Source organism: Diplotaxodon limnothrissa, linkage group LG9, assembly GCF_057381915.1.
Source record: "Diplotaxodon limnothrissa isolate DT_005_m linkage group LG9, D_limnothrissa_male_GT1.1, whole genome shotgun sequence".
Taxonomy (NCBI): domain Eukaryota; kingdom Metazoa; phylum Chordata; class Actinopteri; order Cichliformes; family Cichlidae; genus Diplotaxodon; species Diplotaxodon limnothrissa.
The window spans coordinates 8,212,134-8,239,792 of record NC_140604.1 but is presented as its reverse complement, the minus strand read 5'-3'; the positions used below and the strand labels follow the sequence as shown (position 1 = coordinate 8,239,792).

Genomic DNA, 27,659 nt, shown 5'->3' with positions numbered 1-27,659 from the left:
TTAATTTGCACTGTGAGCCAAAATGCTTAACTGCAGCTTCTTTTGTCCTCGGGCTTGGGATATGATGTGGGCTGCATTGTCTGGGAACAATGGACTCCTGCAGCCCCCTTGTGACAGCTACTCACTCTGAAACTTTAATACAACCTGGTCAAACTCTGTGTTAGGAAATGGCTTCACGTAGTACGCGTTTATTATAGTCCATAACGATTCCTTTGGGGATTTATATATTTATGTTTGGATTTGTCTTTTTTTATCATTACTATATCCCTTTCATAAATTTTTGACAGACAGATTTTTTAAAAAGTCGACTGAAAGTAGAATAGTACAGTAATTAAAAAAAATGGCCCCTGTTTCATTTGTTAATCTGACAAAGGAAAGTCAGTCATTCAAAATCTTCCCAGTCGTTTGTGGTATACCATAAACCGTGTTTTAGGTAGTGCAGTTTTATTGATTGCTGACGCTTAGATGAATATCACCTGCGATGTCAAAGTACAACCACTAGATGTCAGGAGAGAACAAGTCACTGGCAGTCTCAGATCTGTCAACATGATATTTATTCACAATCGTTTATTCAGTATGGAGGACCACAAGAGCCACGTGCATTAAATCAAAATTCTGGGTAGAAAATAGTAATTTCTCCGATGCAGCAACACAGATTCACGTTTTTGCAAGTTTTGAGGGGACTCCAGTCGCTTTGTGGCCCGGATGTTGCCATAAAAAGGGGGTGTGTGTAGTTGCAGCGGTTGCAGCTAGGTTGCCAGGTCTGTAAAAAAATTGTAGTTAATGTATATATATATATACTCGTTATTTTTCCAAATACTTATCAGTGACGTCATAGTGCTGGCACGCGAGGTGATTTTAATGCGCCGTTAAATAATTTATGTGTAAGTTTTACATATCCACATTCGGTAATGTTAAAGTAAAATTAACAGTATTAGCTTAAAACTGTCAAAACAAATATATGTACATGGCAGAGAGCAACAAAACCTCACATATATAATGTTATTAGCATGACTTGGTAAACATTTTCTGACTTCACGAAGGCGTGCTCCTAGTGGTGGATGTGGCCTATCTGGCAACCCCGGTCTCAGCTCAGCTTCTCTGCTACGTTTGCTCGGCTGTTAGAGACACGGCTGTGAGCCAGAGTGGGAGATGGACTGAGTGAGGGCGCTCTTTCGACCAGTGCAGCCGATTTAGCATTGCAATACCCAGAAGCTAGGCTGAAAAATAACTGGCGATTTCAGGTCGCTGAATCAACACGAAAACATAGTGCAGTTATCAGTCTTTCACATCCCACTCCAATCACACTAACACGGCATTGATGGTAATGTATGCAAGGAAACAACCGAGACTCGGCGATGGGTAAACACCTCCTTTTAACCTTACTTATTCACATTTTTTTTCCTTTTCCTCATAGCTACGCTTTGACAATCCGCCATTTTTACTGAAACCAAAATAACTGTGTGGAAACTTGTATCCCTCACTCGCTGCGGGGCTTTCACCGATTTCTGAACATTGACATTTGAAGCTTAAAATTCACAACTGTTTCCTTTTTCTTTGCAGGTGCGACCGAAGAGATTCTCAGCCCTATCAGGTACTTGTTAGCCAAGCGTCTCCTGCTAGCTTGCTAGCAGCAAATAAGATTAAAATGGACACTCTAGTGCAGGCTTCTGGAGAGCACAACAGGCCCCAGTCAGTGCGGAAAATAACACAAAAAGTAGAAAGGTTTGCTTAAAGCCTCCATTTAAGCCCTGTAAATATATCCTAACGTTAGCATTGCTAGTAAAGACTTGACAGAGTGAACATATTCGTCGAAGTCGGCTGTTTTGAAAAAGGTACGGGCGAGTTTTATTACAGCTGAAAGCTAATGATAGATTGTTACTGTTAGCTTGCTTGCTAGCCAGTCCGATTAGGGCCTGACCGCAATCTGTCATTTTAAGGATATAGCCAGTTAAGCTTCCTTAATATCAAAGTGTTTGATATTTATACAGCAAACCAGTGAATTCACTACCTAATTCAAATCGCGATAGCCAAGTGAAATGGCGAGCTAATACTCATAGGTCGAATAAAATGTTGTTTACTTCGTCATTTAACATGTGTTAGTTTGCATGCATACGTTGTTATGAGCAGAAATACGGGCACAATTAACGTGGCTGTTAAATATAAGCTTATAGAAGGGACGAAGTCGATAAATAAGCTGCTCGATTTATATATATATATATATATATATGCATTTCCTCGTGCTAATTAATTTCTGCATCATTCAAACTGAATGAAATGACATGACAGTACTTTCAAGAGCTGAGGACTCTGCTCACCATGGCTGCTTTTAGAAACCTGCTAATGGTGATAACAGAAGTGTAGGCCTATTTTAAGTGTGAGGTTTTTAGTAAAGCGTTTGATTTGTGTTTACAGACTCTCAAATACTCATCCAAGAGCCATCCAGGAGGGGACCACCGGCATGACAAGATGCGAGACTCTTCAGACGTCACCCCTCCCTGCAAGATGCTCAGGAGGTCTGACAGCCCTGAAAACAAGCACATCGACAGCACGGGACACAGTAGAGCAAAGGGTGTCCACACGCACCGCGCCAGAGACAGGGATGGAGGTGAGAGCGGCGAATAAAATGAGTTTAGAAAGAAATAAAGCTGCTCTCTTTAATTACTCCAGAAACAGGTGCTCTTTCTCTTAGTGAGGCGCTGTTTTGTTTTTTTGTTTTTCTTACAACTGAGTGCTTCAGTATTGAAACTGCAGCTGTCAGGTTTTACACTGTGGGTAATCCGGCCGTGGTAGTTTTTGAACAAACAAATTTAAAATAAACGCGTTGTTAAGCTGTTGCTATGTGCTTTAATTTTAACCACTGAGCATTAGTCTCTGCAGGTTGCATTTGATTGAATGAATGGTTATCGTGGTTTCCAACCTCACAGGTAGATGTTCTGCGAGTACAGTTAAAGTTCAGACCAGAGTAAGACCACACTCTGCACAGACATTCAAGTCTTGAAGGACACGTTTTGTGGAGGGGAGTAACTGCTTTTGTTTCTTCGCCTTGGTCAACTGCTAATTTTAACAACATTATTTCAGTACAGTTTTGTCAAAGTGGACTTTTTTGGTAAACTTTGAGTAACTGGCACGCAAGCAGTTGAGTCCATGCGTGGAGTATTGTGGTGTTTTGAGCTCCTTTTCAGACATGCTCTCCTCTCTGGAATCGGAGTGTGTCAGCTGTCCTGGTCACTTTTCTGTAAAAAGTCACTACAGCAAACTAATGCTACTTGAACACTAGTAACAGTGCCACAAGTTTGCATGCAAGCAGCCACATGATGGATAGGCTCTCACAATATAAGGACAGCATGTGTCTTTCTTTTCCAGATGAAAACAGCTGTTTGCTAACTTGTTTGACCTTTAGGCATTGGCCACATTTCATTACATTCCAGCACCAAAGATCCATTTTGCATGTTTTTAAGTGTAGGAAGTGTATCCATACTAGGGGTGGGTGATATAAACGATATATGATATAAACAATATAAATTTGGCCAACGATATAGATTTTGACTATACCGCTCTATCGCGATAGCGCATGTTGATGATGTCATCAAGCTACGCCTGTTTTGGTCGAAAGCATCGCAGCGGCTACAACCATAATCATCTGCAAATTATGCCGGGCAACAGTCATAGCAAAGAGATGAAGCACTTTTGAAATATGGGGAAAGCCAAAAACTGTGCTTCCTCCACTTCCATAACATTGATTCATTAATGTTGAATTCTCTCGCAGCTGCTCTATTCCCATGTTGTTGCAGTATATTAATAACTAACCTCGTATTGTGGATGAATGATCTCAGTTGTTCTCCTGACTGAAGTTTGGCCCGTTTATAGCATCCTGCTATGCGATTGCGTTTGTCTCTGACCACCAGAATCCCTCACATTAACTTTTATCGAGTGGAAAAAAGTTGGCGTTCATCCTCCAGCTTCACTGTGCTAATGTTATGCTAACATAGCTGTGTCGCTAGCAATCACGTAGCACAACATTATATACCAGGTAGTCCAACTTCAGTAACCCTGCAAACGTCACTGCTGTTTAGTTTTCTGTCTTCATTTATGTTGGAAGTGGTAGCAGAGCTGTACATTTTAATTAGTTTCAAAAATCTCTCAGTCAGAACATGGTATGTCATGTTTAGGTGGAAACTAGCGAGCTAACTTCCTGCTAACTTCTAACTCCGTTAAATTTAATAAATTCTGTTTTCATGGATGCCTGGATGTTAAACTTAATTGTTACACCTGGTAAAGCAGCAACGCTGATGATTTTATTAAAGATGAAAGAATTTAGACTGTTTTTAACTCTGTGTTCGTTTGACTTTGGGACCTGAAGCGGACGGAGTTTTGGACCCAGATTACTCCGCGAAGCTCCTCACTACGGCAGCCGTAATGCTCTGACAATCCATCAAACATTTTTAACGTGCATAAGCACGCCAAAATCGGTTTGAGGTCAGTAAGCACAACCAGAATTCATACATAAGGCACACTCTCGATTTTTGAGAAAATTAAAGGATTTTAAGTGTGCCTTATAGTGTGGGAAATACGTTATACAGAAGAAAAGAATATATCGCGATATATATCGTTACCGCACATGCTTCAAATTATTTCGCGATATGAATCTTAGGCCATATCACCCAGCCCTATCCATACCCCCCCCTACAAACTGTGTGTCTTGTCTTTCCCTCAATGTTTGATCTGCAATTTCAGTTATTTGAAATGTTTCTAAAATGCCGTTTCATGAAGTCTTTACTGTGACGAAGACAAATGCATAGACAGTTTAGGGTTAACAAGATTCTCCATCATGAACCACAGAGCCAAAAATTCAGTGCAGGATTACAGGTGCTCCAATTAGATTTCTGCATATAAAGCATTTCTAATGTGGGAGAATCTACAATGACAGCAGTCTAATAATGTGAAGCCCTACGTTTGAATCAGTGCAAAATAACTAGCCTGGAGCACTGCAGAGATGGACCGACATCCAATCTGAACAGCAACACCTGGTCTGCTTTCTCTTTTTCTCTCTCTGTAAGATTATAGTCTCCTACAGGCAAAGATGTGAAATTGAAAGCGTTCAGACAAGGCCTGCTAGCTGAAAATTTACATTTACAGCTGGCAAGGAACTCACTCAGAAAACAGCAACTCAACACTTGAAGGGACAGTGTGTGTTCTCAGTGAAGCTGATGTTAAGGCTTTGAATTCTTGGGTTTCTCAAATGAAAAATGCTAATATTATTAGCGCGCCATACCAGATAAATCTGATAAACATTCTAAACAAACTTGCCTTAAAAACTGCTTTAAAGTGTCATCTGCCTTTTTCATCTCTGCTCTCCTCCTACTCTCCACCTGAAACATTGTTTCCTAAACTAAAGTTATTAACACACAAAAACATGCATAAACAATGTCCAGAATTTCCAGACATTGTCGCAGTTACTGATTTTTAAACGGAAAAGAAATGCTACCCTTCCATCTGTGGACAGCTGACAACAAGCTGGTTAAACAACAACAACAGCTGGTTATAAACAAAGTTATGATAGCTGGTGTTTGAGTGTCCTAAACATCGCACTTTGCCTCTGATAAATACTTTAATCACATTCGCAAATCTTATGAGTGGATTGTTGGCCTCAAAGAAAATTTCATTGAAACCAGCTAATAGCAGTGTTACTCTCACTAAAATGCTTACTGATGGGCAAAGTTTTGGCGATCCTCAACTCATCTCAGTATCTCTGTCATCCATCAGAGGTGAGCTTCACTGACTCATCAACTCGTATCGGAATCCTTTCACAAACTTTTACAGCCTCAGAGTAAATAGTTGTGGACACTTCTTACTTAGCATTGTGAGGGTTAGTAGAAAGAACCAGTCCAAATTAAGTGAAATGATGTGACAGCGCAGAGATGTGTTAAGTCAAGGAAAAATAACCCACTGGGCAGTATGTTTGTATTTTTTTTCTCTCCTGTAGAAAATCTAAATTTTGGTTATGGTTCCTGTTTCTGTTTTGTAGCAGTTTTTGTGTTCGGTTAGATGTGATTGAGTCAACACTTTTAATATGTCGATATGTCATACTGACATGTTGGAGGTTTCAGTAAGGGAATACAATCGGTCTTAAATTCTGTATGATGTTTTCCTTATTTGCAGTTTCTTCTGAATAGCTGTGTCGCAGTATTGTTACTATTGTTACTATTATTATTTGCTGAACTCAATCTTTTTAGCAGATATGAACTTTATTATTTTTGAGTTTTAGCAAATTGTTAATAGGACTTGAAATTATTATTTTGTTTTTGCTTCCAGATTTTTCTAGAAGTTTTTCATCTTTCACGGCTTTCTGCTGTTTATTGTGGAATTACTGTATCCATGTCTAAGCAAGCTTGCAGAATAACAAGTAGATAAAAAATGCTGCCTGTTCTGTCATAATTGCTTTGACAGTGTTGGGTATTGAAAGCTATTTTTATTCTAGTTCTGGTTGGTTTGTAAAAATCAAACTGGATTTGTTAATCTTAGAGACATTTGTTGCTGCTATGGAACTATTTTTATGGTCGCTCATGCGGAAGTCGGTGCTTTAGTTGAAGATCTCATTAGACTTGGATTCTTTGAGTTGCGTTTTTTTCTTTTGTACATTTATTTTGTGACAAAAAAAGAGTTCATGGTTGAGATCGGAATCCCAATAGTTCAATTCCTTGGAATTGTTAGTCTGCTTGCCTATTGACTTTTCTTATCGGTTCCACTTGCGTTACAATCAGCTGATTTCAGTTTGTCCAAGAGAAGCAAAATAGTGGCACAGTCTACAGCGTGTATATGGACATTACTTTTATTGCACAAATTAAAGCTGAGTAAATGCTGACCCCAGCCTAGCAAACAGACACTGAACTTCAACAGCTAACAAAGGGATGAGCTGTGAGGCTACAGCCTGTTTCTACCTGTTCATGCTTCCAAAGTAGAATCATTGTGGCGACTGGTTTTCATGTTTGCCTTGGGTTGCCAGCTTTGTGTTGATACATAAATAGTAGCCTCGGGCTTAAATTGGTCGATGGTAAATGGCCTGTATTTGTATAGCGCTTTACTAGTCCCTAAGGACCCCAAAGCGCTCTACACAACCAGTCATCCACCCATTCACACACACATTCACACACTGGTGATGGCAAGCTACATTGTAGCCACAGCCACCCTGGGGCGCACTGACAGAGGCGCCCCAGAGGTTGATGGTAATTTTGAGATGAAGGGTTTCAGGTCATTTTACAGAGAAACAAAGTATTGTAATGTTGTTAAACTAATCACTTTCTTCAGTGAGTGATGTGTAATGGAGTACTTTTTTAAGTAATCACTGATCACAACAAAGAGGGGAAAATGCCCAATGCTCCAACATGCACAAACATCTGATCACACAGGATGAAATTCATTTTGCACGAGCAGATGAGTTGACATTTCTTGACTTGATGGAGGAGAGAGCCAAGGAGGAAGAAAACTGCACCTTAGCCAACTACATAACTACCCGAAGATGTCAGTAAAGCTGATGATGTCCTCTTACACGTTGGTGACAGACATTAACTGTGCTTTGGTGAATTTAAAAAATTTCCTCAACATTGAGTGATATAACATGGTCTTGCGCTTGTTTTCCCTCAAACCCAGATATGCTCTGGTACAGAAATTTGGTACAGATTGAGTTCGTGTGAACCGATACTCAGTTGGTCCGACAGTGTAATTTTGACAGAAAATTTAGTTTAGTCATAATTTGGGATTCTAAATTCTTTGTTTTAGTTCACTAAATATCATAAGATTATCGTAGACTAAATGTAAAGTTGATTCAGTTGACTGAAATATATCCTGTTTTCAACCAGTGAAACTTACTCCACATGTTCACTCATTTAACTCGTCCCGCCTCTCTACACAACTTAATTGTGATTCTGATTGGCTCTCATCTCTCCTGATCATTTTCATCTCGTTTTTATTCGTCAACGAAAGTGTCAATATATCACTTAGTTTTTGACCTTGTGCATTAATTTTTATTTAATTATCATCTTTTTTACAGTACAATTGGGCAACTTTTGAAGGTATTTGGCAGGTGGGGTTTTGGTGGGAGGAGGGTGTGTATAGTGTCGGGTAGGGCTGGGCCATACTATACCGTTCACGGTAATACCGGTACAATGTTAGGCAACGATAAGAAAATGAAATATCGTGATAGAATATGGGTAAAATGCCCAGTGCCTTTGTTTTCATACCGCACATGGCCGAAAAAGCATGGCAGCAACAGAGAATGAGAAGGGAGAAAGTGGATCGTTGAGTGAGACGGATGAACCAGAATCCGGTCGTTAAGTGATGACGTGACGAATCCTACTTCCGGGCCTAAAGTAGTCTGCGTATAACATGGCTTTTGTGTTGTTAACATGTTTAATGTTTTGTATTTTCTTCTATTTAATCTCAAAAAGCTCCTCCTCAAAAAGCACAGTCAGTGATCACTGTTGACCTCCCTCGGTTTTATTACCGCTAATCATTTATTTAAGCTCAGTTTTTAAAACCTTAGGAAGTAACTACAGCCCAGCCCATGCAGCAGTATATGAATGACTAACCTCGTATTATGGATGGATTATCTCAGTTGTTCTCCTGGCTGAAGTTTGGTCCTTTTACAGCATCCTGCCATGCGATTACATTTGTTCCTGACCACCGAGAACACTCACGTTAACTTTTATCAAGTGGGGAAAAAGTTAGCTTGTTTATATTATGCTAACATAGCTGTGTCGCTAGCGGTCACGTAGCACATCATTATATACCAGCTAGCCCAACTTCAGTAACCCTACAAATGTCACTGCTGTTTAGTTTTCTGTCTTCATTTATGCTGGAAGTGATAACAGAGCTGTACGTTTTAATTTGTTTCCAAAACCCCGCAGTCAGGACATGCTATATTGTATTTAGATAGAAGCTAGCGAGCTAACTTCCTGCTAACTTCTAACTCCGTTAAATGTCATAAATTCCATTTTCATGGATGCCTGGATGTTAAACTCAATTGTTACACCTGGTAGAGCAGAACGCTGATCATTTTATTAAAGATGAAAGACTTTAGACAGTTTTTCAACTCCCAGTAATGCCATAGTGATCGTTTGATATATGGACCTGCAGCGGAGTTTAGGCCCAGACACGGCTAGTGACTTTCAGACTTAACGACCGGATAGGTTTGTAAAAATGGTGCCACTTCAGTGATGTGGAACTGGTTTGGTGTTTGTCTGTCAGATACCCACAAAAGCACTTTTTTTTTTTTTTTTTTTTTTTTTTTGGTAGAACATGCAAGCGGCCATCATTACTGCCGTATTTGTCAGACTAAGGTGCTCGTAAATCTGGGAGTAATCTGGGTCCTAAACTCTGTCCATTCAGGTCCCAAAGTCAAACGAACACTGCAGCATCACTGAGAGTTAAAAACTGTCTAAATTCTTTCATCTTTAATAAAACAATCAGCATTGCTGCTTTACCAGGTGTAACTATGAAGTTTAACATCCAGGTATCCATGAAAACAGAATTTATTACATTTAACGGAGTTAGAAGTTAGCAGGAAGTTAGTGGATGTTAGCTCGCTAGTTTCGCTAGTTACCTAAGCATGATATAGCACGTTCTGACTGAGAGATTTCTGAAAAAATTCAAACGTACAGCTCTGCTATCACTTCCAACATAAATGAAGACGGGAAACTAAACAGCAGTGACGTTTGTAAGGTTACTGAAGTTGGGCTAGGTGGTATATAATGTGATCACTAGCGACACAGCTATGTTAGCATAACATAAACAGTGAAGCTGGAGGATGAACGCTAACACTTTTCCACTCGATAAAAGTTAACATGAAGGTTCCTGATGGTTAGAGACAAATGCAATTGCATGGCAGGATGCAAACGGACCAAACTTCAGTCAGGAGAACAACTGAGATAATCCATCCACAATAGAAGGTTAGTCATTAATATACTGCAACAACATGGGAATAGAGCAGCTGTGATAGAAAACCGCATTAATGAATCAATGGTACAGAAGTGGACGAAGCAAGAAGAATGAGTTCAATAAAGTTTGATTTATCTGACTGCTTTGTTTTGCTTAATGTGTCTTATAATCCCGTGCACCTTATAGTCCGAAAAATATGTATTTGACTTTTTTATTTGGCACACTGCAGTTTAATGTTGCAGAGCACCGCTTTTTAACTTCAGTGGGTATTATACATGTTATGCACAGGGTATGTCAGCCCATTTCTACTGGAAATGCCTTTTGGTTAAACTTTCAGCAGGGAATTTTCCTTTGTACTGTTAATTTTTACATAGCTCTAATGCACATAAAAAAACAGCTGCTTGTTTAAGTGAAAATAAATGGATGGGGGGGTTTTTTGCGCTAGTAAAGTTGTGGAGTTGTATTTTGTCTCGCATCAATTATATCGTCAGTTATATTGTTATCGCAAATTTTCAAATATATATCGTGATAAATATTTTTGGCTATATCGCCCTGCTCTAGGGTCGGGCATTGAGACCGGATCCCAGTATCTGTTTAATATGTCTGTTTTGGATATTCAGCCTTCGCTTGCATCCACATTGCATTGGACCTGAGAGGTCCAGTGAAATGATACAAACTGCTTTTCAGTCAGTTGTCCAGTTGCTTTTGAGCATCTGTAAATAAGAGACTATGGGTGTAATTTCTAAATGGATAGTGTTAGTATGGGATGGGACTGATCTGTCTAACCGGCCATATGTCACAAAAATTATCCTGGAAATATGCTCAAATTATTTCTTGGGTTGTAAACCTAAGATGCTAGTCAGGTTTTTTAATAAAAATTATTAAATGAGATGATTTACAAGCTAGTAAAGTTTATAAGCTGAAACTTTCATTTTGCACCAGTAGCATATTGTAGTGATGCCTGTGTGTCCACCGCTAGAGAATCTAGTCTATACAGAGTGATGCTCACTGAGTCATTCATCTCCTTATGCTGCATGTGCAGAAACAATGATCACCAGAGGCCTTTCTGTCACGTGTACCTTGCCTGCTGTTCTGCCTCACTGACATATAGTTATATCACCAAAGCAGTTTAAAAATGTTATGGCATGTTATCTCAAAATGCACACTCTTGTAGCATCTCGGTAAAGATGAGAGAGTTCATATCCAAAAGCAGGTTCACTGTTTCCATCGGATTGTTGTACTTGTTCTGTTACCTGTTGAAGTGCTGGCAGTCTTCAAATGTATCAAGTAGGCAGCTTAATTCTCAGATTTTTAAGTTTCTAATTATTTGATAGGCCACATAGCTGGAATAAATTATACCAATACTGTTACATTAATGGAGCTTACTTGTTAAAGTACAACCTGGAAGTTAAGTTGGCCGAGAGAACATTGATGCTTGCCGCAGTCTGCTTCATCCAAACACTCGGTGATGCCAGTGAACTTTGTTTGTGTTTTTGTGTGTTACTCATGGATCTCTCCCTCTGCTGTGCTGTGTTTCATTGCAGGGACCAGTTATTCTCCACAGGAAAATTCTCACAATCACAGTTCCCTTCATAGCTCCAACTCGCATTCGAACCCCAGCAAGACCTCAGACACAGTAAGTATCGCCTCTTCCTTAACACAGGAAGCTATAACGGCCCGAAGTCTTGTCTATCCTGTGCAATAGACTGAATTGTTTCCTGGCAGCAGCACCTGCTGATGTGTCATTTCACAGGTGTAAAAAAATAGTGTTGTTTTTTGGTACTTGCATTTCATCTAAGTTCCCTTACATGTCACACATAAATCAGGGTAATCCTCCTCTTACACTCATAAACTTGTGCTTTTATTTGAAGTTATTTCTACTTTGCTTTTCTCTGAGTGATATGTAAGCTTCAAGTTTCTGCTCTTTTCTATCTGTTTACCTCATAATATTGGATTAAATTTGTTAGGTTATTTCTAAATGATGGAAATGAAGAAGAAAAAAAAACTTCAGTGACAATACAGCAATGTTTTAAAAAGCAACCCTTTTCAATCTGATTCCTTAACAGCCAAACCTGTCTCTAGAATGAGTCTTCCTCCTTCTTACAAAGCTGCTCTGCAAACAGCCTTCCTAGGCTTTCTGCTTTCACCCCAATATCTATTTGGGTGGATGCCGTAGGCATCCACACTATTGAGATCCTGTTTCTCTTTATTCTTTATCCTTTATTATTCTAGTTGCTCCGTTTCTTTGCCGCTTAACTACTCCCTCAGTTTTCAGCCGATTTTTACCATTCAAACTCTAAACTGTTCTGCTATTTCTGCTTTCGACTGCTATATCTTTTGGTACTTATTACTATTATACTTTTTAAAATATTACACTTTTTTCCTTTAATTTGTCCCATTGAAATGAATGGGAAACTTCTACAATTCTGCTAAAACTTGCTTGTCTTTGAAACTTAACTACTTCCTCATACTTTCACCTAGAAACTCCATTCAAACTTTAAAACGTTCTCAGATGATTGGGCTATTCCTGTGTGATTCAGCTTTTTCATATCTGTTACCGTTTTCATGTAATGACTCTTTAAGTTTTCAGTTACAACTTTGTGATTTTTCAGAAAATACATGTGTTGCTATGGTTGCTATGCAATTAACTCCCACTGCACACTCGTCCGTTCTGAATTTTCTCTTCATGTCTGAACAACTCCTTGCTACTCGCTCAATTTCCACTCAACTTCCACAAATTATACATCAAAACGTAGGTATTTTTGCTGGCTTTAAGACAGTGTCACTATAATTATTGTGAGAGTTACGTTTTTTTCACAATTTGCCTCGAAGTGACACATGGTCTAAAAACTCCCCATTCAAAGTCTATGGGGAGGTTGTGAAACTCAGAGCTGAAATACTGAAACTGAAGGCATTTTCAAATCGTCATATCTCCTTAACGAAGCAAAGTTAAGACATGAGGCTTGTCCCTGTATATCTTCAGACACTCCTGACACTCACAATTCAAGAATTATTTTCTCACCTATTACCGTTCTGAGATGAGTTAGACTTGTTTGAGGGGTGGAAATCTGTCCTCCTCTCATTTTTCAAATTCCGAAAATGAAGCCGTTTCTTCTCTCGTCATATCTCCGCGACGGAGATACAAAGAGCTATGTAAATCGCAGTCAAAGTACACCAAAGTCCGCTGATTCACCCAGTGCAAGAATTATGCTTCTATCCCACCTAGTTTTTGAGTTACACGACGTTTTGTAACTCCAAAAAACGGCGTTTTTCGCGTCTCACCGCGATCTAATTCTGACTCCTCATCACCCTTTTTTTCAAAGCGCCCGCCCCCTTAGAGGTGGCGCGATTGGTAATGACACCGCTCTTCAGACCAGAGGTCGTGGGTTCGATTCCACCTTGGCCCACATGTTTTTTTTTTAACTACAAATTTATACACTATCACAGACCGGTAATTCATATTGATAATTTATTACAATTCTGCAAAGTTTAATGATTTTAGCAGCTTTTCTAATATGGACCTCAGATTCTGGTTAACAGTCTATGGCAGAAATACATACAAGTACACAGCCTGATGAAGCAGACAGAAGCAGTACCTCTGATTGGTTCCGCAGTTTCACCTCTTATCAGCACAAATCTCACCCTCTTCTGCTGTTTTCACCTCTTTTCTGCTAATTTGAGCTTCTGTTCCACAGTGCACTCAGCCTCTTCTGCTGTTTTCATTAGAATTTTAAGCTTTTCCACCTTTTTTCAGTTACGTGAGAACCAGTTTGGCTCAATGAGTAGCTGAAAAATATCAGCCTCTTCTGCTGTTTTAGCAGGATTTCAGAGTTCAGCTTTTTCACTTGTTTTAAGCACAAATTTCAGTTTCTTTACCTCATTTCACAACAAAGTTCTTCCTCTTCACCTCTTTTCTGCTAATTTGAGCTGCTGCTCCACAGTGCACATTTTCCCTCTCATCATATCTTTGCTTGTGACCAGAACTCATTTGGCTCAGAGGGTAGGGCATCTGTCGTGAGACCCGGTGGCAGAGGTTCGAATCCTACCTGTGACAGCTGCTACACATGTTCACTGCTTGCATGCGCTCTGCTTTCTTGACACTCTCCAGTGTGTCATTACACATACAGCCATCTTCAGCAAGCACTTCTGCTTCTACACTTCTTTTCAACTCGGCTTTTTGCTTCTTTACCTCTTTTCAGCAGAAATTATTCCTCTTCACCTCTTTTCTGCTAATTAGAGCTCCTGCTCCACAGTGCACTTAGCCTCTTCTGCTGTTTTCATTAGAATTTTAAGCTTTTCCACCTTTTTTCAGTTACGTGAGAACCAGTTTGGCTCAGTGAGTAGCTGAAAAATATCAGCCTCTACTACTGTTTTAGCAGGATTTCAGAGTTCAGCTTTTTCACTTGTTTTAAGCACAAATTTCAGTTTCTTTACCTCATTTCACAACAAAGTTCTTCCTCTTCACCTCTTTTCTGCTAATTTGAGCTTCTGCTCCACAGTGCACATTTTCTCTCTCATCATATATTTGCTTGAGACCAGAACTCATTTGGCTCAGAGGGTAGGGCAGCTGCCGTGAGACCCGGGGGCAGAGTTTCGAATCCTACCTGTGACAGTTGCTACACATGTTCCCTGCTTGCATGCGCTCTGCTTTCTTGACACTCTCCAGTGTGTCATTACACATACAGCCATCTTCAGCAAGCACTTCTACACCTCTTTTCAACTCATCTTTTTGCTTCTTTACCTCTTTTCAGCAGAACTTCTTCTGATTCACCTCTTTTCTGCTAAATGTTTAGCCTTTTCACCTCTTATTAGCACAATACTAAGCAGCTTCTGCTAATTTCACCAGAATTGTCAGTCTCTCCACCTCTTCTTTGTAAGAATCAGTTTGGTCCAGTAAGGTGAGACGCCGCCTATAGATCAGAAAGGCCAGGTTCGAATCTCGCTCAGGGCAATGTTTTTTGTTTTTTCAACTTTTTCTGCTTTTTTCAGCAGAAATCTTCAGCGTAAGGCATCCACACAGCATTTTCGCAGGAAATGCAATTTTTTCTAGTGTACATTTCAGATTGTATTACAAGTTCTTGCATCAGAACCTACACACACACACACACACTTTCATTCTGTCTCATTGGCTTCGTGTTCCTAAATGTATATTTCTTTTCAGCCTTATGAACCTGGTGATGACTGGTCAGAGCACATCAGTTCCTCTGGAAAGAAATACTATTACAACTGCAGGACAGAAGTGTCCCAGTGGGAGAAGCCCAAAGAATGGCTGGAGAGGTAGCTAAAAGTATTTCATTATATAAGCTTTGACTTTGTCCCAGTGTTGTCACATAAAGAATGCATGCATGGTTAATTTGTATTGTATGCGTTTCATAGAGAACAAAGGCAAAAAGAGGCAACAAAGACTGCTGTTGTCAACAGTTTCCCAAAGGACAGGGACTACAGAAGGGAGGCTATGCAAGCATCGGCAGCCCCTGGCTTTACTGGACCTAGTAAGTGTTCCACACACTATTAAATCATGCACTGTTCTAGTCGGGTCTGCTATTTATGATCATACTATGTCAAAACTGCTTTGTTTACTTTTTGTATGTGTGTTTGTTTCTTTGCTTGGCATGGCAGATGTTTATCAGTAACGGTCCTTCTACACAGCTAAATAAAATACATTTAAAGATTATTACTGGTTCATTGGTAATGATAGTGTTGAGGTGCTCTCTGGTGGATCAATGCTAAGGAACTCTTTACCAAGCTACTGAGGCTCCAAATGACTGAACAGTGTTGCTGAGGTTTTACGTTGTGTACTGTGGCAGTGAGCTGAAGCTAATTGAGTTCAAAGCTATTAATTTCTGCTGTGAAGTTAAGGGAACACATCTCAGTTTATCTAATTATAGCTGTTATTTTGACATTCTGTCTGCTCAACCAAGTTGGGTCGAGTCTGCAGTCACTTTGAGTTTAGTAATTTATCTGCAAAATCGCTGCATTGTTTTCCTACTGGATAATATGAGATGCATTTTTTACAAGATTTGGGACTACTTTCTGAGTGGAATTCTTGAGGGAGCCGAAGAACTCCCATTGCAATCCTGTACAATCCTTCTATTTTATTTGGATGGCAAAAGTTGCCAAAGCACTTGGCGTTTAATACCACTTGGTAAATATTAATGGTCTTTATTTCAACCAATTTACTAGTGGATGAAATGGGAGATAAAAATCAGTCTAATCACCAAATTTTATGAGTAGTAAATTGAGCACAGTGAGATGGAGTGTCCATTAGAACCACGTTCTAATAATCACATTTTTCAGCAACAGATGCATATTTTAAATGCTATTGTGTGTAGGGCTGTGCGATATGATGAGATATATCGGATGACGATATGAAAACATCTGTTGTTTCATATTATACACTATCGTTTGTTTCGTGATGTTGCAAAATACACTGTTAATGGCAATATTTTTTTCTCTCTACCACCCACGCAAGAATCACGTGAGAGAGTATGGAGAGAGTTTACGGATGAGAAGCAAAAAAGGTGCTCAAAATAAACCTTTGACTCAAACTTTAGAACAGGGTTTTCCTGGCAGCACGCCATGTAATAAATACTCACAAAGAAAATGGCAGCTGTTACAACTTGTATCTAAAATATATAGTTTCATGCATCGGTCACAAAACATGACTCCAGGTACACAACGCCCAGCAGAAAACACTTCACACAAGTCGAGTTGCCTGAGATTAACTGAATTTACAGAAAAATCAATATTGTGATATATATAGTTATTGGGATATGAGATTTTGGTCATATCGGACAGCCCTAATTGTGCGTGTAAAATATTATGCACTCTATGCTGTGCGCACATGCAGTATCAGTTGGCAGTATGGCTGTAGGGTCTCTAGCTGTGCTAATTCTAGCAGCCTTCTTTTGTTTCAGGTTAGCGTCCACATGTTTGTGCTGAATGTGTACATGTGTTGCTTTGTTTGAATGGAGACAGTGTCAGAATATTCTGTTTCCCTCTGGTCCATCTGACTTTTTAGCTTCTAAATGATCTTTTATGCTCACAAGTTTCCATCATAGCTACACCGGTGCTGCCATCTGCTGGGCCTGCAGCTGCAGCTAGTCGCTGTATAACGTCTTAGATCCAAAGATCAGTCATTAATAAAATGTATTTAGGTTAACAGACTGCAGTTTCTCTTGCCAAGTATCGGGGGCAGCAGTATTAAATCGAGTAGTCAGTTACTCACACACATCCCTGATAAATATGTATTTGAGCCCTGGAAAAACAGGGACTGTGATGAGATCTTACGCTAGAGATGCTGGAACTACAGCCACATCTATAAACTACAGTTGTGTTACAGAGTGAAGCATCAAACAGTCTTTGGCTGATTACACTGCCTCACAGAGAGACCCAAACCCAACATCAGGGAAGGTTTTTATTTTGTATGAAGCTGTTTTGCACAACTAGAGCTGCTCGTGAACCCAAATAATTTCATCTTTGCACACTAATCATCGATCCATTTTCTTTACTGCTTATTCGGTTCAGTTTCGTGTGAGGGCTGGAGCCTATCACAACAGTTCTGGCGCAAAAGGCAGGGTACAGGAAAGCTCACTGGTCTCTTACAGGTCTAACGCAGAGGCAGAGATAACCATTAGTGCTCACATTCATACCTACAGCTAGTTTCAAATCAGCAGTTGCCTCCTATGGGTGAGACCCCACGCAGTCATAGGGAGAACACACAAACACCAGGACGTCCTTCTGTGAGGCCAAAGTCGTGACCACTGCATGACTGTTTGTGCACACTTTAAATTTGAAATGCAGATATGAATAAGATGCGCAAAGTTTTAAAGAGGTTTTTTTTAAATACTTGTTCACCATCATGTGAGATTTTGTGTTCTTTAAAAATCACAATCACACAATCTGTTGCCGAGTCTGCCTATTGTCCCCGTGTTATTGGCTTATTTCTCAATGACACAGAAAACTTGTCTGCGTGTAGATGGAAATAGTTATTTGAGTGGGCCGGTCCTGATGCTGTGTGTTTGAACAATCTGGTAAATGATTTCCTGGAGCGTGGTTGTCTTCTATTATTGTGATAGGAATTTAAGCAAGGCTGCTACAAGCTAGTTCCAGGCAAAATGTTGCTGAGCGTTTGTCAGTAGTAATCTTCTGAAAAGTAAACAAACATGTAATGAAGTGGTGTACTGAGAAAAGGATGTCATTTATCATGAATAACCTGTTTCTGAATATCTAATAACCGCTCCTTATACTGCTTCCTGCTTAACAGAGGAGTACATGACATACCTGACAGATCTGTTCATTAAATCTTTCTGATTTACAGAAACACAGTTATGTTGTGTAATATGTTAACATTTTCTAACCGTCCAGACACCCAGCAGGTGGTAATTGCTGCTATATTTAAAGCGTGGTGATCACACACTTGCTTAGTGCAAAAATTTACCTCCTGGAAGTTTTTGTCTTTACCTGGACAAAAACTAACAGGCTGTAATGAAGCAATTATATGAAGGATGCTTACATTGTAAAAAAATGAACAAACAAGCATTCATAACACACGCTTAAAAGATCAAAGTGAACAACAGTGACGTTAGGCTTGCCTGTCATTGCTTCTGGATGGGTTGTGAGCTGATAATTGTCAGACAAAAACAGAGGTTTCCACATTGGTGCTTATCAGCCGCAGGTCTCCACAGCACTACGCTCGCTAATCACAAGCTTTCAGTCTATGAACGTCTGTATATCACTCTCACCACCTTTATAAAACTGTAAAAATGAAAGCGGAGTCTCCTTTTAGTGCTTCACAAGGTAGTTATAGTTGAAGCGTGTTGAACCTGTTTATAAGGATGCAGACTAAATTGGCCAAATGACAAAAATGAACCTACTCAAGCCCTAATACAGTCCTGATCAAAACTTAAAGACCACTTGAAAAATGGCAAAAAAAATCATATTTGCATGGTTGGATCTTAACAAGGTTCCAAGTAGAGCTTCAACATGCAACAAGAAGAAATGAGAGTGAGACAAAACATTTTTTTGAGCATCCAATTTATTGAAAACAACACTTAAACTGAAACAGGCTGTTTTACAGCTGATCAAAAGTTTAGGACCCCATGCCTTTAAAAGGCCAAATCTGTGCAGAAATGTGCATTTCATTGTCATTTTCGGTCATGACGTTCTGATGGCAAAGGGAAAAACTTTCCCTTTTTCAATGTTTTCGGGTTTTTGAACTGCCTAAGTAGGGTCTCTCGCAGTGCGCCATCACTGTTGAGGTGGGGTGCAGTAGACAGTCATGTGGAATTTCTTAAATGATCCTGAGGGTTATGGAACAGGACTGTATGAACACATGAAATCATCATATAGTGGCATGCTTCACTACAGCAGTCCATGTTACTAGTATTGTGTATTAGGGTTGGGCGATATGTAAAACTTTTCCAACCAATAATCGACGACGGGCGATACATTTGCGCATGCGCTGACTTTTTGATAGGCGGAGCAATGTAATCATGCACGGACTGATTTGCGCATTTACAACACGAGAGTCCAAACATGGACAACTAATTTCTCCAAAAAATGAGGGCTGTTAGCATTAACGCTGTCATCGCCATTAAAATTTTTAACGCGCTCAACCCATCTGGAGCGCAGAATGAACAAACTTTGGACAAACTGCCCGAAATGCATTTCGGGGACTTTGACTCAGCCTGCTCTCCAGATGGGTTAATTGTTAATCGCGTTAGTCATGATGACGGCACGTTAACGCTGACATCACTGAAATAAATATCAAGTTGCCCATTTGGGATGAAAGAGGTAAACTTAAGGATGTAACCAAAGTGGTGTGCCGCTTGTGCAGATGTATAGTGCGAGCAAAGTACTCAAACACAACTTGCATGAGCACGTACATGCGCATGAGCACGTACGTGTCCACTATTTGCCTGAGTATGCTAGGCTATCACCAGCTTCTGCAGCTCCATCAACTCCATCAACAAGCATTTGGGTGCACGCTTCTATTAACGCCATCATTATTAGCAAACTTACTCATGGGCAAATAAATAAATCACTCTTGTAAAAACGATTGCCGATGGGCTCAGCCTATCGTTGATAGTCGATATATTCGTCCAATCACCCAACCCTATTGTATATTAGTAATGCAAATATACAATAGCCCCATTCAGGGCTGACATTGGTCACAGTTCTTCTTCTCCTTTGTAGTCTTTCAAAAGACAGCTATTAAAATTATTATTGTGATCATTTTTACTACGTTTGCAACCATACAGGAAGTTAACATCTCACTTTGTGAAACGTTTAATATAAACAACTAAATGACAAAAATTAGATTCTGAATTCTGGTTTTCAGACCAACAAAAAATAAGCTGAATCATAAGGGTTCAGTTTTGTTTAGATTGTTGCCCCGTTTATGGGCAGTCATACTGTAACCAGTCATGCACAGGCCTCTGAAGGTGTTGGCGTAGTGCTTGTTCTTCCATTGAAACACAATCTATAAAATCCAGCTGGAACAGCAGAAAGTCTTGTAAAGCCTGATCAAATGCCACAACACTGATTTAAAGTACTAAGACCAGAAACAAAACCACATGCAGCATTCACATGCTGACTGTTTGACCAGGTGTCTCACTTGCAGGGATGTGTTAAATGTTGAAGCAATCACAGTGGGTTGTTTGCACTTATTGGCATATCACCCTGTGCTGGAAAGTGAACGATAGTTCCTAGACAGGTCTTTTTCAGATGAATGTTGTTGTTGTTTTTTTTTAAGGTTTTGTGTTTTATGTTGGACCATAAATTATTGGAGGAAATGGATTTCAGACTTCCACCTTTGACACTGCATCTTTATCTTTTTGCTCCACAGAGTCTGCCCAGGTGGAAAAGCCTGCAGCAGCACTTGCCACCCAGTCTCAGTCGTCATCTGGCTCTGGGAGCTTGAATCCGTCATCAGGCCCACCTGGGTCGTCGGCGTCTACAGTACCCGTGTCTCCAGTCCTTCAATCCCCAGCTCCTCCGCTCCTCCAGGACCCCACCCTGCTTCGACAGCTTCTCCCAGCACTTCAGACTGCCTTGCAGCTCAACAATGCCAGTGTGGACATGGCAAAAATCAACGAAGGTAAGAAGAAATAGATTTAAGAGCCGCTTGACATATTCAACTTGTCTACATTCAACTTGCAGCAGAGACGGTGATTGATGGCCACTGGTTACAAGAAGGCACTGAAATTATTAACTACTGTTATCAGCTTTTGTTCTGACACCGTTGTTAGAAGCTTTGTCATAATCTGTCCTGTCAGTCTGAGCACAGAGTCCTAACTCGACATCGTCAGTGTGGTGCTGTTTGCATAGCTGATGTCTGGATGAAGAATGCCTCACGGCAAGAGTTTGCTAGATGAGAACATGGTATCTGACCATGTGACACTGAAAGGAAAGATTCAGCTGTCAGAGTGGTATGAGATGCATTAATTGTAAAATGGGAACGACAGCACAGACTTTTCTAAGTCTAGAATGTGTTGTAATGTACCAGATGCTGGCTGCTAGATGTCCTTAGAAGTCATCCTGCTTCAGTTTGATAGACTCTGTCAAGTCCAAGGTTCCAGGGTCGGGATGAAGATAATGGTGTTTCAATGTTTACAAGTGTGAGTCACTGTGGTACCAGCTCATGGTGTAAACCATGGCATAGTAGTGGGAACTTCAATAAAAAAAATTCCCCTCTCACCCCTGCGGGCGGTCTTTATCCTTCAAGCTCGGGTCCTCTACCAGATGCCTGGGAGCTTGAGGGTCCTTTGCTGTTCCTAGGACTGCGCACTTCTGAACAGAGATCTCGGATGTTGTTCCTGGGATCTTCTGGAGCTACTTGCCTCGCTTTGGGGGGTCACTGCACTGAGTGCTCAGATTACCACTGGGACCACTGTTACCTTCACCTTTCACATCCTCTCAAGCTCTTCTCTGAGCCCTTGGTACTTCTCCAGCTTCTTGTGTTTCTTCTTCCTGATGTTGCTGTCATTCAGTATCGCTATGTCTATCACCACGGACATCTCTGCTTGACTACCACTACTACGTCTGGTTGGTTAGCCATCAGTATTTCGTCCGTCTGTATCTGGAAGTTCCACAGGATCTTAGCTTAGCTCATTTTCAACCACCCTAAGGGGTGGTCTCCCATTTTGACCTCCAGACTTTCAGGCCATACTCTGCACAGATGTTTCTATATTCTATGCCATCCACTTGGTTATGGGGTACCATGTTGTTATGTGCTGGATTGCGTCAGGGGCACCTTGGGTCTTGCCTGTTGTGGTAGACCCCAACCTCTATGGATCTTGTGCTCTGAGCTTGTTCCCATGCTGCCATGATTATTGCCTCTGTGCTGTCTTTCAGTCCAGCTTTGTCCAGGCATTGGTAGGATTTCTGGATGTCAGCCACTTCCTCTATTTGCTGGTAACACATACCATGCAGGGGCCTGTCTTTCCATGATGGTTCTCCTATTGCCCCTCTCTCTTGGGTTTCTGCTGCCTGAGGTATTCACTAAGCAGTTAGGGCCATCTTCCTGATGTATTCGTAGGTGTTCGTTATCTCATCCTGGACTGTGGTACTGACACTCACCAGTCTTCCTTAAGCTTAGCATACAGCCTCAGGGTGCTGAAGTTAGGGTGAAACCCTCCATGCATGGTCAGAAACTTCCTGGTCTTGATGTCAGTGGCTTCTGAGGTTGTGTAGAGAATTTTTGATCAATAATTCAAATGTCTGTGGTAGCAGGTTATGCGTGGGGTGTATTTGTAGTAGCATAATAACTTGGGCTAAGGTACTTTATATGTATGTATATCAAATTTCCCTGTTACCTTCTGTTACAAATATATGTGAATGAGCTATATATGATGAGAGAGCAGTGTGGGTCTGAAGTTTTAAGATTTTTCCCTCTCCTTATGTGTGACATCTCATTTACAAACATACAGGAGAAAAATATTTTTATATATATATATTTTAAGACAAAAAAGGGATAAATGAGGGCCTGTTATGTCCTCGCATTTATATTCTCACAGGTGGGTTTCACTATTCAGAGATGCCGTTGACAATCAAAGCAGCAGACATATGGACGTGCATACTGTCATATTGCACAGCATAGAGTTGATCTCGGTTAATGAACAGGATCACTTGTGCTGAATAACACTGATCACCACCATATTCCCACCAGAAACATCTCTGTAAACACACAACTGATAGGCTCTGCTTTTATTTCTAATTTCTAAACCAGCTTATAGGAGACATCTGAGTTTTGACTGTCAGACTTATTGCAGTGCAGTATCTAAACTATTCTTGTAGCAGGACTCGTGTCATCAGTTCTAACCGCGTGTCCATTTTCTTTTCTCTGTAGTTCTCACAGCTGCCGTCACACAAGCTTCATTACAGTCTATGCTTCATAAGATCCTCACTGCTGGACCGTCAGCTTTCAATATCACTACTATCCTCTCTCAAGCTGCTCAACTATCCAACCAAGGTAAATGAAGCTCATACACAAGTGTTTCTATACCACCACTGTATTCTTATGTGTGCTGTGAAATGACTGCGTCGGCTTCCTGTGTGTTTCCTGTGAGGTACTTAGAAGTTGTATTTGAAGTTGTTTTGATTCCCTAGAGTGACTTTGTTGTTTTGTTTATGTCTAGCAGCTCAGCAGTCGAACCAGTCACCAATGTCATTAACATCAGACGCCTCATCGCCAAGGTCCTATGTGTCTCCGAGGATCAGCACACCACAGACCAACGCTGGTCCTCTAAAGCCCCTCCTCAGCACACAGCCTGTCATCACACAGCCAAAAGTAAGATAGTAGGATAGTAGGCAGGTACTGAAAACTCCCAGCTTAGTGAATATTGAATATTTCCCAAGGGGGAAAAAAAGGTCAGAGGAGGGGGAAAAAATCAATAGTTTGCAATTATGAACGTGAAATGCTTTCCAAAGAATGTTAACAGGTGTGAAAAGTCTTTTGAATTTATTAAATATCCACCTACAGTCACGATTGACACTGTCAGTCTGTTTCATGTATTGTTTGTGAGATAGACGGACATGCTTCAGATTAAGCCATTGTGTATATCAGTAGTCTGTTTCAGTGAAATGACGTGTTGTTTGTCTTGTTGTTTTAGGTAAGCACGCCATCAGCAAAGCAGGCATCTCACCCCCAGCCCACATCCCAGCAGCCCCTCTCCAGCGATAAGCAGCACAGTTATGATGCGACCACATCTTCCCCACGCACCCTCCAGCGCCAAGGGTGAGTGTCTGTACAACAGTTCATTTTATAAATCCCACTTTTTGGGGGGTTGCTTGGAATTATGACATGAATGATGAGTAGGTGAGCTCTCAGAGAAACAAGGGATGTTTTTTGGGTTTAGGTGTCAATATGCGTGAGTTCATGAAGCTTGGGTTGTCCCTTCTTGAGGGCAGAATTGGTTACAAGTAATTAAGACATATCTTGTTAGAGTTATATTAATCTCTGGGCACTGATTTCATCTACATCTGCTATCAGAGAGTGGAAATTCTGCATTAGCGAAAATACACTCACTCTTAAAAGCTGTTTTCAGTTTTCATTTTGTGGTGTTGTTGCTCCCTCTGCTGGCTGTTGATGGAACAGTGAGTTGCTCTTTGATTCATTTCTAGGTCTTGATTTACTTTGTGCAACAGTCATTTGATTGGAGGTGTTCATTACTGCGTGAAGTGTATTTAGTGTTAGTGTGAACCGGTTTGAACATGACTTTCCTCTGAGCTTAACTCTTGTACATGCAGACTCTCGCAGATATTATTCAAAATCCAATTCCAAAAGTCAGAATATGAGATCCGAGTTGGTGCTAATGGAAAAGGGGCTTAAGCTTAATCCAAAACCTTCTGTTATATCTGACATTGTTATAAATTAACGCTGACGTATATCCATGGTAACATACTGAGTTTAGAGTGCAGCACAGCAAAGTAAATATAGTTCAGCATTTATCCCATTTTTGTGCAGAATATGTATCTCAGGGGTCTTGAAACCATATTTTCATTTCAGTCTCGCATGAATCAGGCAATCAAGTAGACGAATTCAGTTTTTTAGGAGGGGGGAGATCCATCACTCACTCCATCAGAAGTACTGCTTCACATCACTCTAGAGAGCTATTTTTGTACAAATTACCCAAAGTAAATTGCAGTGGCTTTAAATGCCTATTTGGGTAGAGTTACTATTATGCCATGTCAAGCTGCTTCTTTTCCTTAAAACAACAACAGAGTTGGCCAATCTGACAGACTGAATTCAGGCTGTACTTCTGTTTTTTATCACGGCCCACCAAGGAGGCCCCAACCCACACTTTGGGAACTACTGTACTAGCATTATGAGTTAGCAAGTTCAAATTACAGGCTGTTGACAGTGTTTCTTGCTCGAGTCAGTGTGCTTTGTGTTAATTGTGTTGCGTATTTAAAGTGCACATTAACACCAAGCAGAACAATAATTTTGTTGTACTTGGACCCTTGCAAACACTTGATCACATTCCAGGACAGCTGACCATCAGGCTGTTGCAAATCAGCACAGAACCAGATAGATCTGGCCTGACATCAGTCAGCTGCCTGCATGCTGCTCACAAGTGTCAAACAAAGGCCTGAAAATCTCACACTGCACACACAAACAGTATATTGTTCCATTAATGTGCCAGCTTTCTTCTAGATCACCGTACTATGTTGATCTATCGATTGTAACTATAATACTAAGACACCTTGTGAAACTCACGTTATCATGTTCAGCATTCTACCTCATGCATTCTCCACTGCTGTATGATTGTCACAGGCCAGTTTGTTCATGCACATCGCTCACATTCTCCCCAACACTGTGCTCACTTCAGCAGTCAGAGGAGTCCCTCCCCAGGTCCCAACCACGTCGCCTCCAGCAGCAGCAATGCCTCCAACTCGGCCTCCGCTCCCCCTGCCCCCTCAGCAGCCCGACCCTCCTGCTCCTTCACCCCCACCTTGGCTGCCCACTTCAACGAGAACCTTATCAAACACGTGCAGGGATGGCCCGCCGAACACGCAGAGAAGCAGGTCTGTACCACTAACATTTCCACAGGTTTTGGCTACATCTTCATGAAAGCATCGTTCAAATGATTTTCATCTTAACCCTCACAGGCATCAAGACTACGTGAAGAAGCTCACACCATGGGCAGCATCTGCATGTCCGAGAACTGCACCGAGCTCAAAAACCTGCGGTCTTTGGTCAGAGTCTGTGAAATACAAGCAACATTGCGTGAGCAGAGGTGAGGGTCTGTGTTTTAGAAGAGTCCCTGTTAATGATGTAAAACACACCTGCACATAACTCATTGTTCTCTGCCTTTTCCCCACAGGATACTGTTTCTGAGACAGCAAATCAAAGAACTTGAAAAGCTGAAGAATCAGAATTCTTTTATGGTCTGAGAACTTCTGATTTGCAAGTCGGAGCAGGTGTCGGAGAAGAGTGGGGACGGGTGGGGGTGGGGAGACCCATTGCACATAGTCGGAAGCTGGAGGGAGAACGGGTTGTTCAATTTCAATTCCTCTTGAGCCCAGTCTAAAAACACACACACACACACACACACACACACACACACACACACACACAGGAGCTGTAGTCAGGTTTGCTTTGGACCGTTGGGCTGGGAATCCAAGAGGGAGAAATGAAGAGCTGTTGTGGGAGGATGAGGGGAAGGGGGGAGGGCAATTTACAAGACTTTGTTTTGTAAAAACCCGTGGCTGGCGGGTGGACGGGGAGGGGGTGTAGATTTCTTGTAGATGTTATTATCTATGTTGTAAATATGTTTTGTAGATTGAAGCCATGGAAAGCCATGCCTATCAAAGCTTTTGACATCCAGACTAATCAACGCCTAGGCGGCTACATTCATTAGCTAGCCTTTTCCTTCATGTTAACTGGTCAGCAGACTTTACAGCTTCATTTTGTCAGTTCATAGATCGCTGAACCACTGAGCATGTGTGACCTGCGTGGAAACAGAGGAGGATGTTTGAAGGCATTTATTTACACAGAAGCCTAGCATAAAGCATAACACACTGTCGTCGATGTAGTTTGGGTTTTATTTTAATTTTTAATTTTTTTTTTTCTTCAAATCTACTCTGTCTAGATTCTCTTCCTTCCACCCTCTCGTGGTGAACTGTAACATGTACTTAGGCGTGGCAGACATCCCCTCTGTGTGGTCTGTGCTTCCAGTGGTTCACTGATTCGTTTTGCAGCTTTCTGGTGGCCCTGCATTTCCCAGTCTGAAAATAAACAGTGCCTGATGGTGTGATGAGTGAGTGATGGGGGGGGGGAAAAAAAGACATGATGGCGTGCTGCTTTGGACCATTCCCGCTCCACTCCCCTGGCCTCTGCCCTGCCTCACCTCCTCCTGAGACATCACACCCCTCCGTTTTTTTTTCTCCCGCACCCTCCCACTGTTTCTGTTCCTGTTTTTTACATTCAGGTGTCATCACTGGTTCATTCCTTTGTACAGTTGCTAATAGCAGTGCAGTTTTAATTAAACATAAGAAAAGGGTTTATTTATAAAGAGTTGTTGTGATGAGAGCTAAATCATGACAATATCCACACTTTTTGTTTTTTTTTGTTTGGGTTTTTTCTCTTTTCCCAAAAGCACCCAAGGTTAGGAGATGTATCACAACTGTGAGCGGGTCAGAGGCAGGCGGGTGGGTGTGTATGTGGAGCACCTCTTGAGTTAGTGCAGGGTAACAAGAGGTCAAATGTGAAATGTGTG

At 40.9% G+C, this 27,659-nt stretch overlaps 1 protein-coding gene across 2 annotated transcripts; it reads left to right on the top strand.

The window, feature by feature from the left end:
* Positions 1–1,136: 1,136 nt before the first annotated feature.
* waca (WW domain containing adaptor with coiled-coil a) lies at positions 1,137–26,566 on the top strand. 2 transcript variants are annotated; one of them, XM_085362616.1, is made up of 13 exons: positions 1,137–1,362; positions 1,564–1,594; positions 2,416–2,608; positions 11,481–11,572; positions 15,098–15,213; positions 15,313–15,428; positions 20,786–21,037; positions 23,288–23,410; positions 23,580–23,728; positions 24,051–24,175; positions 25,770–25,965; positions 26,050–26,177; positions 26,265–26,566. In XM_085362616.1, exons 1-13 carry the CDS (start codon positions 1,322–1,324, stop codon positions 26,332–26,334), a joined length of 1,632 nt encoding a protein of 543 aa, XP_085218742.1. In that variant the 5' UTR covers positions 1,137–1,321; the 3' UTR covers positions 26,335–26,566. The 2 variants fall into 2 exon arrangements, with proteins under 2 accessions (XP_085218742.1, XP_085218741.1); XM_085362615.1 differs by having other exon boundaries at positions 23,577–23,728.
* Positions 26,567–27,659: the final 1,093 nt, after the last annotated feature.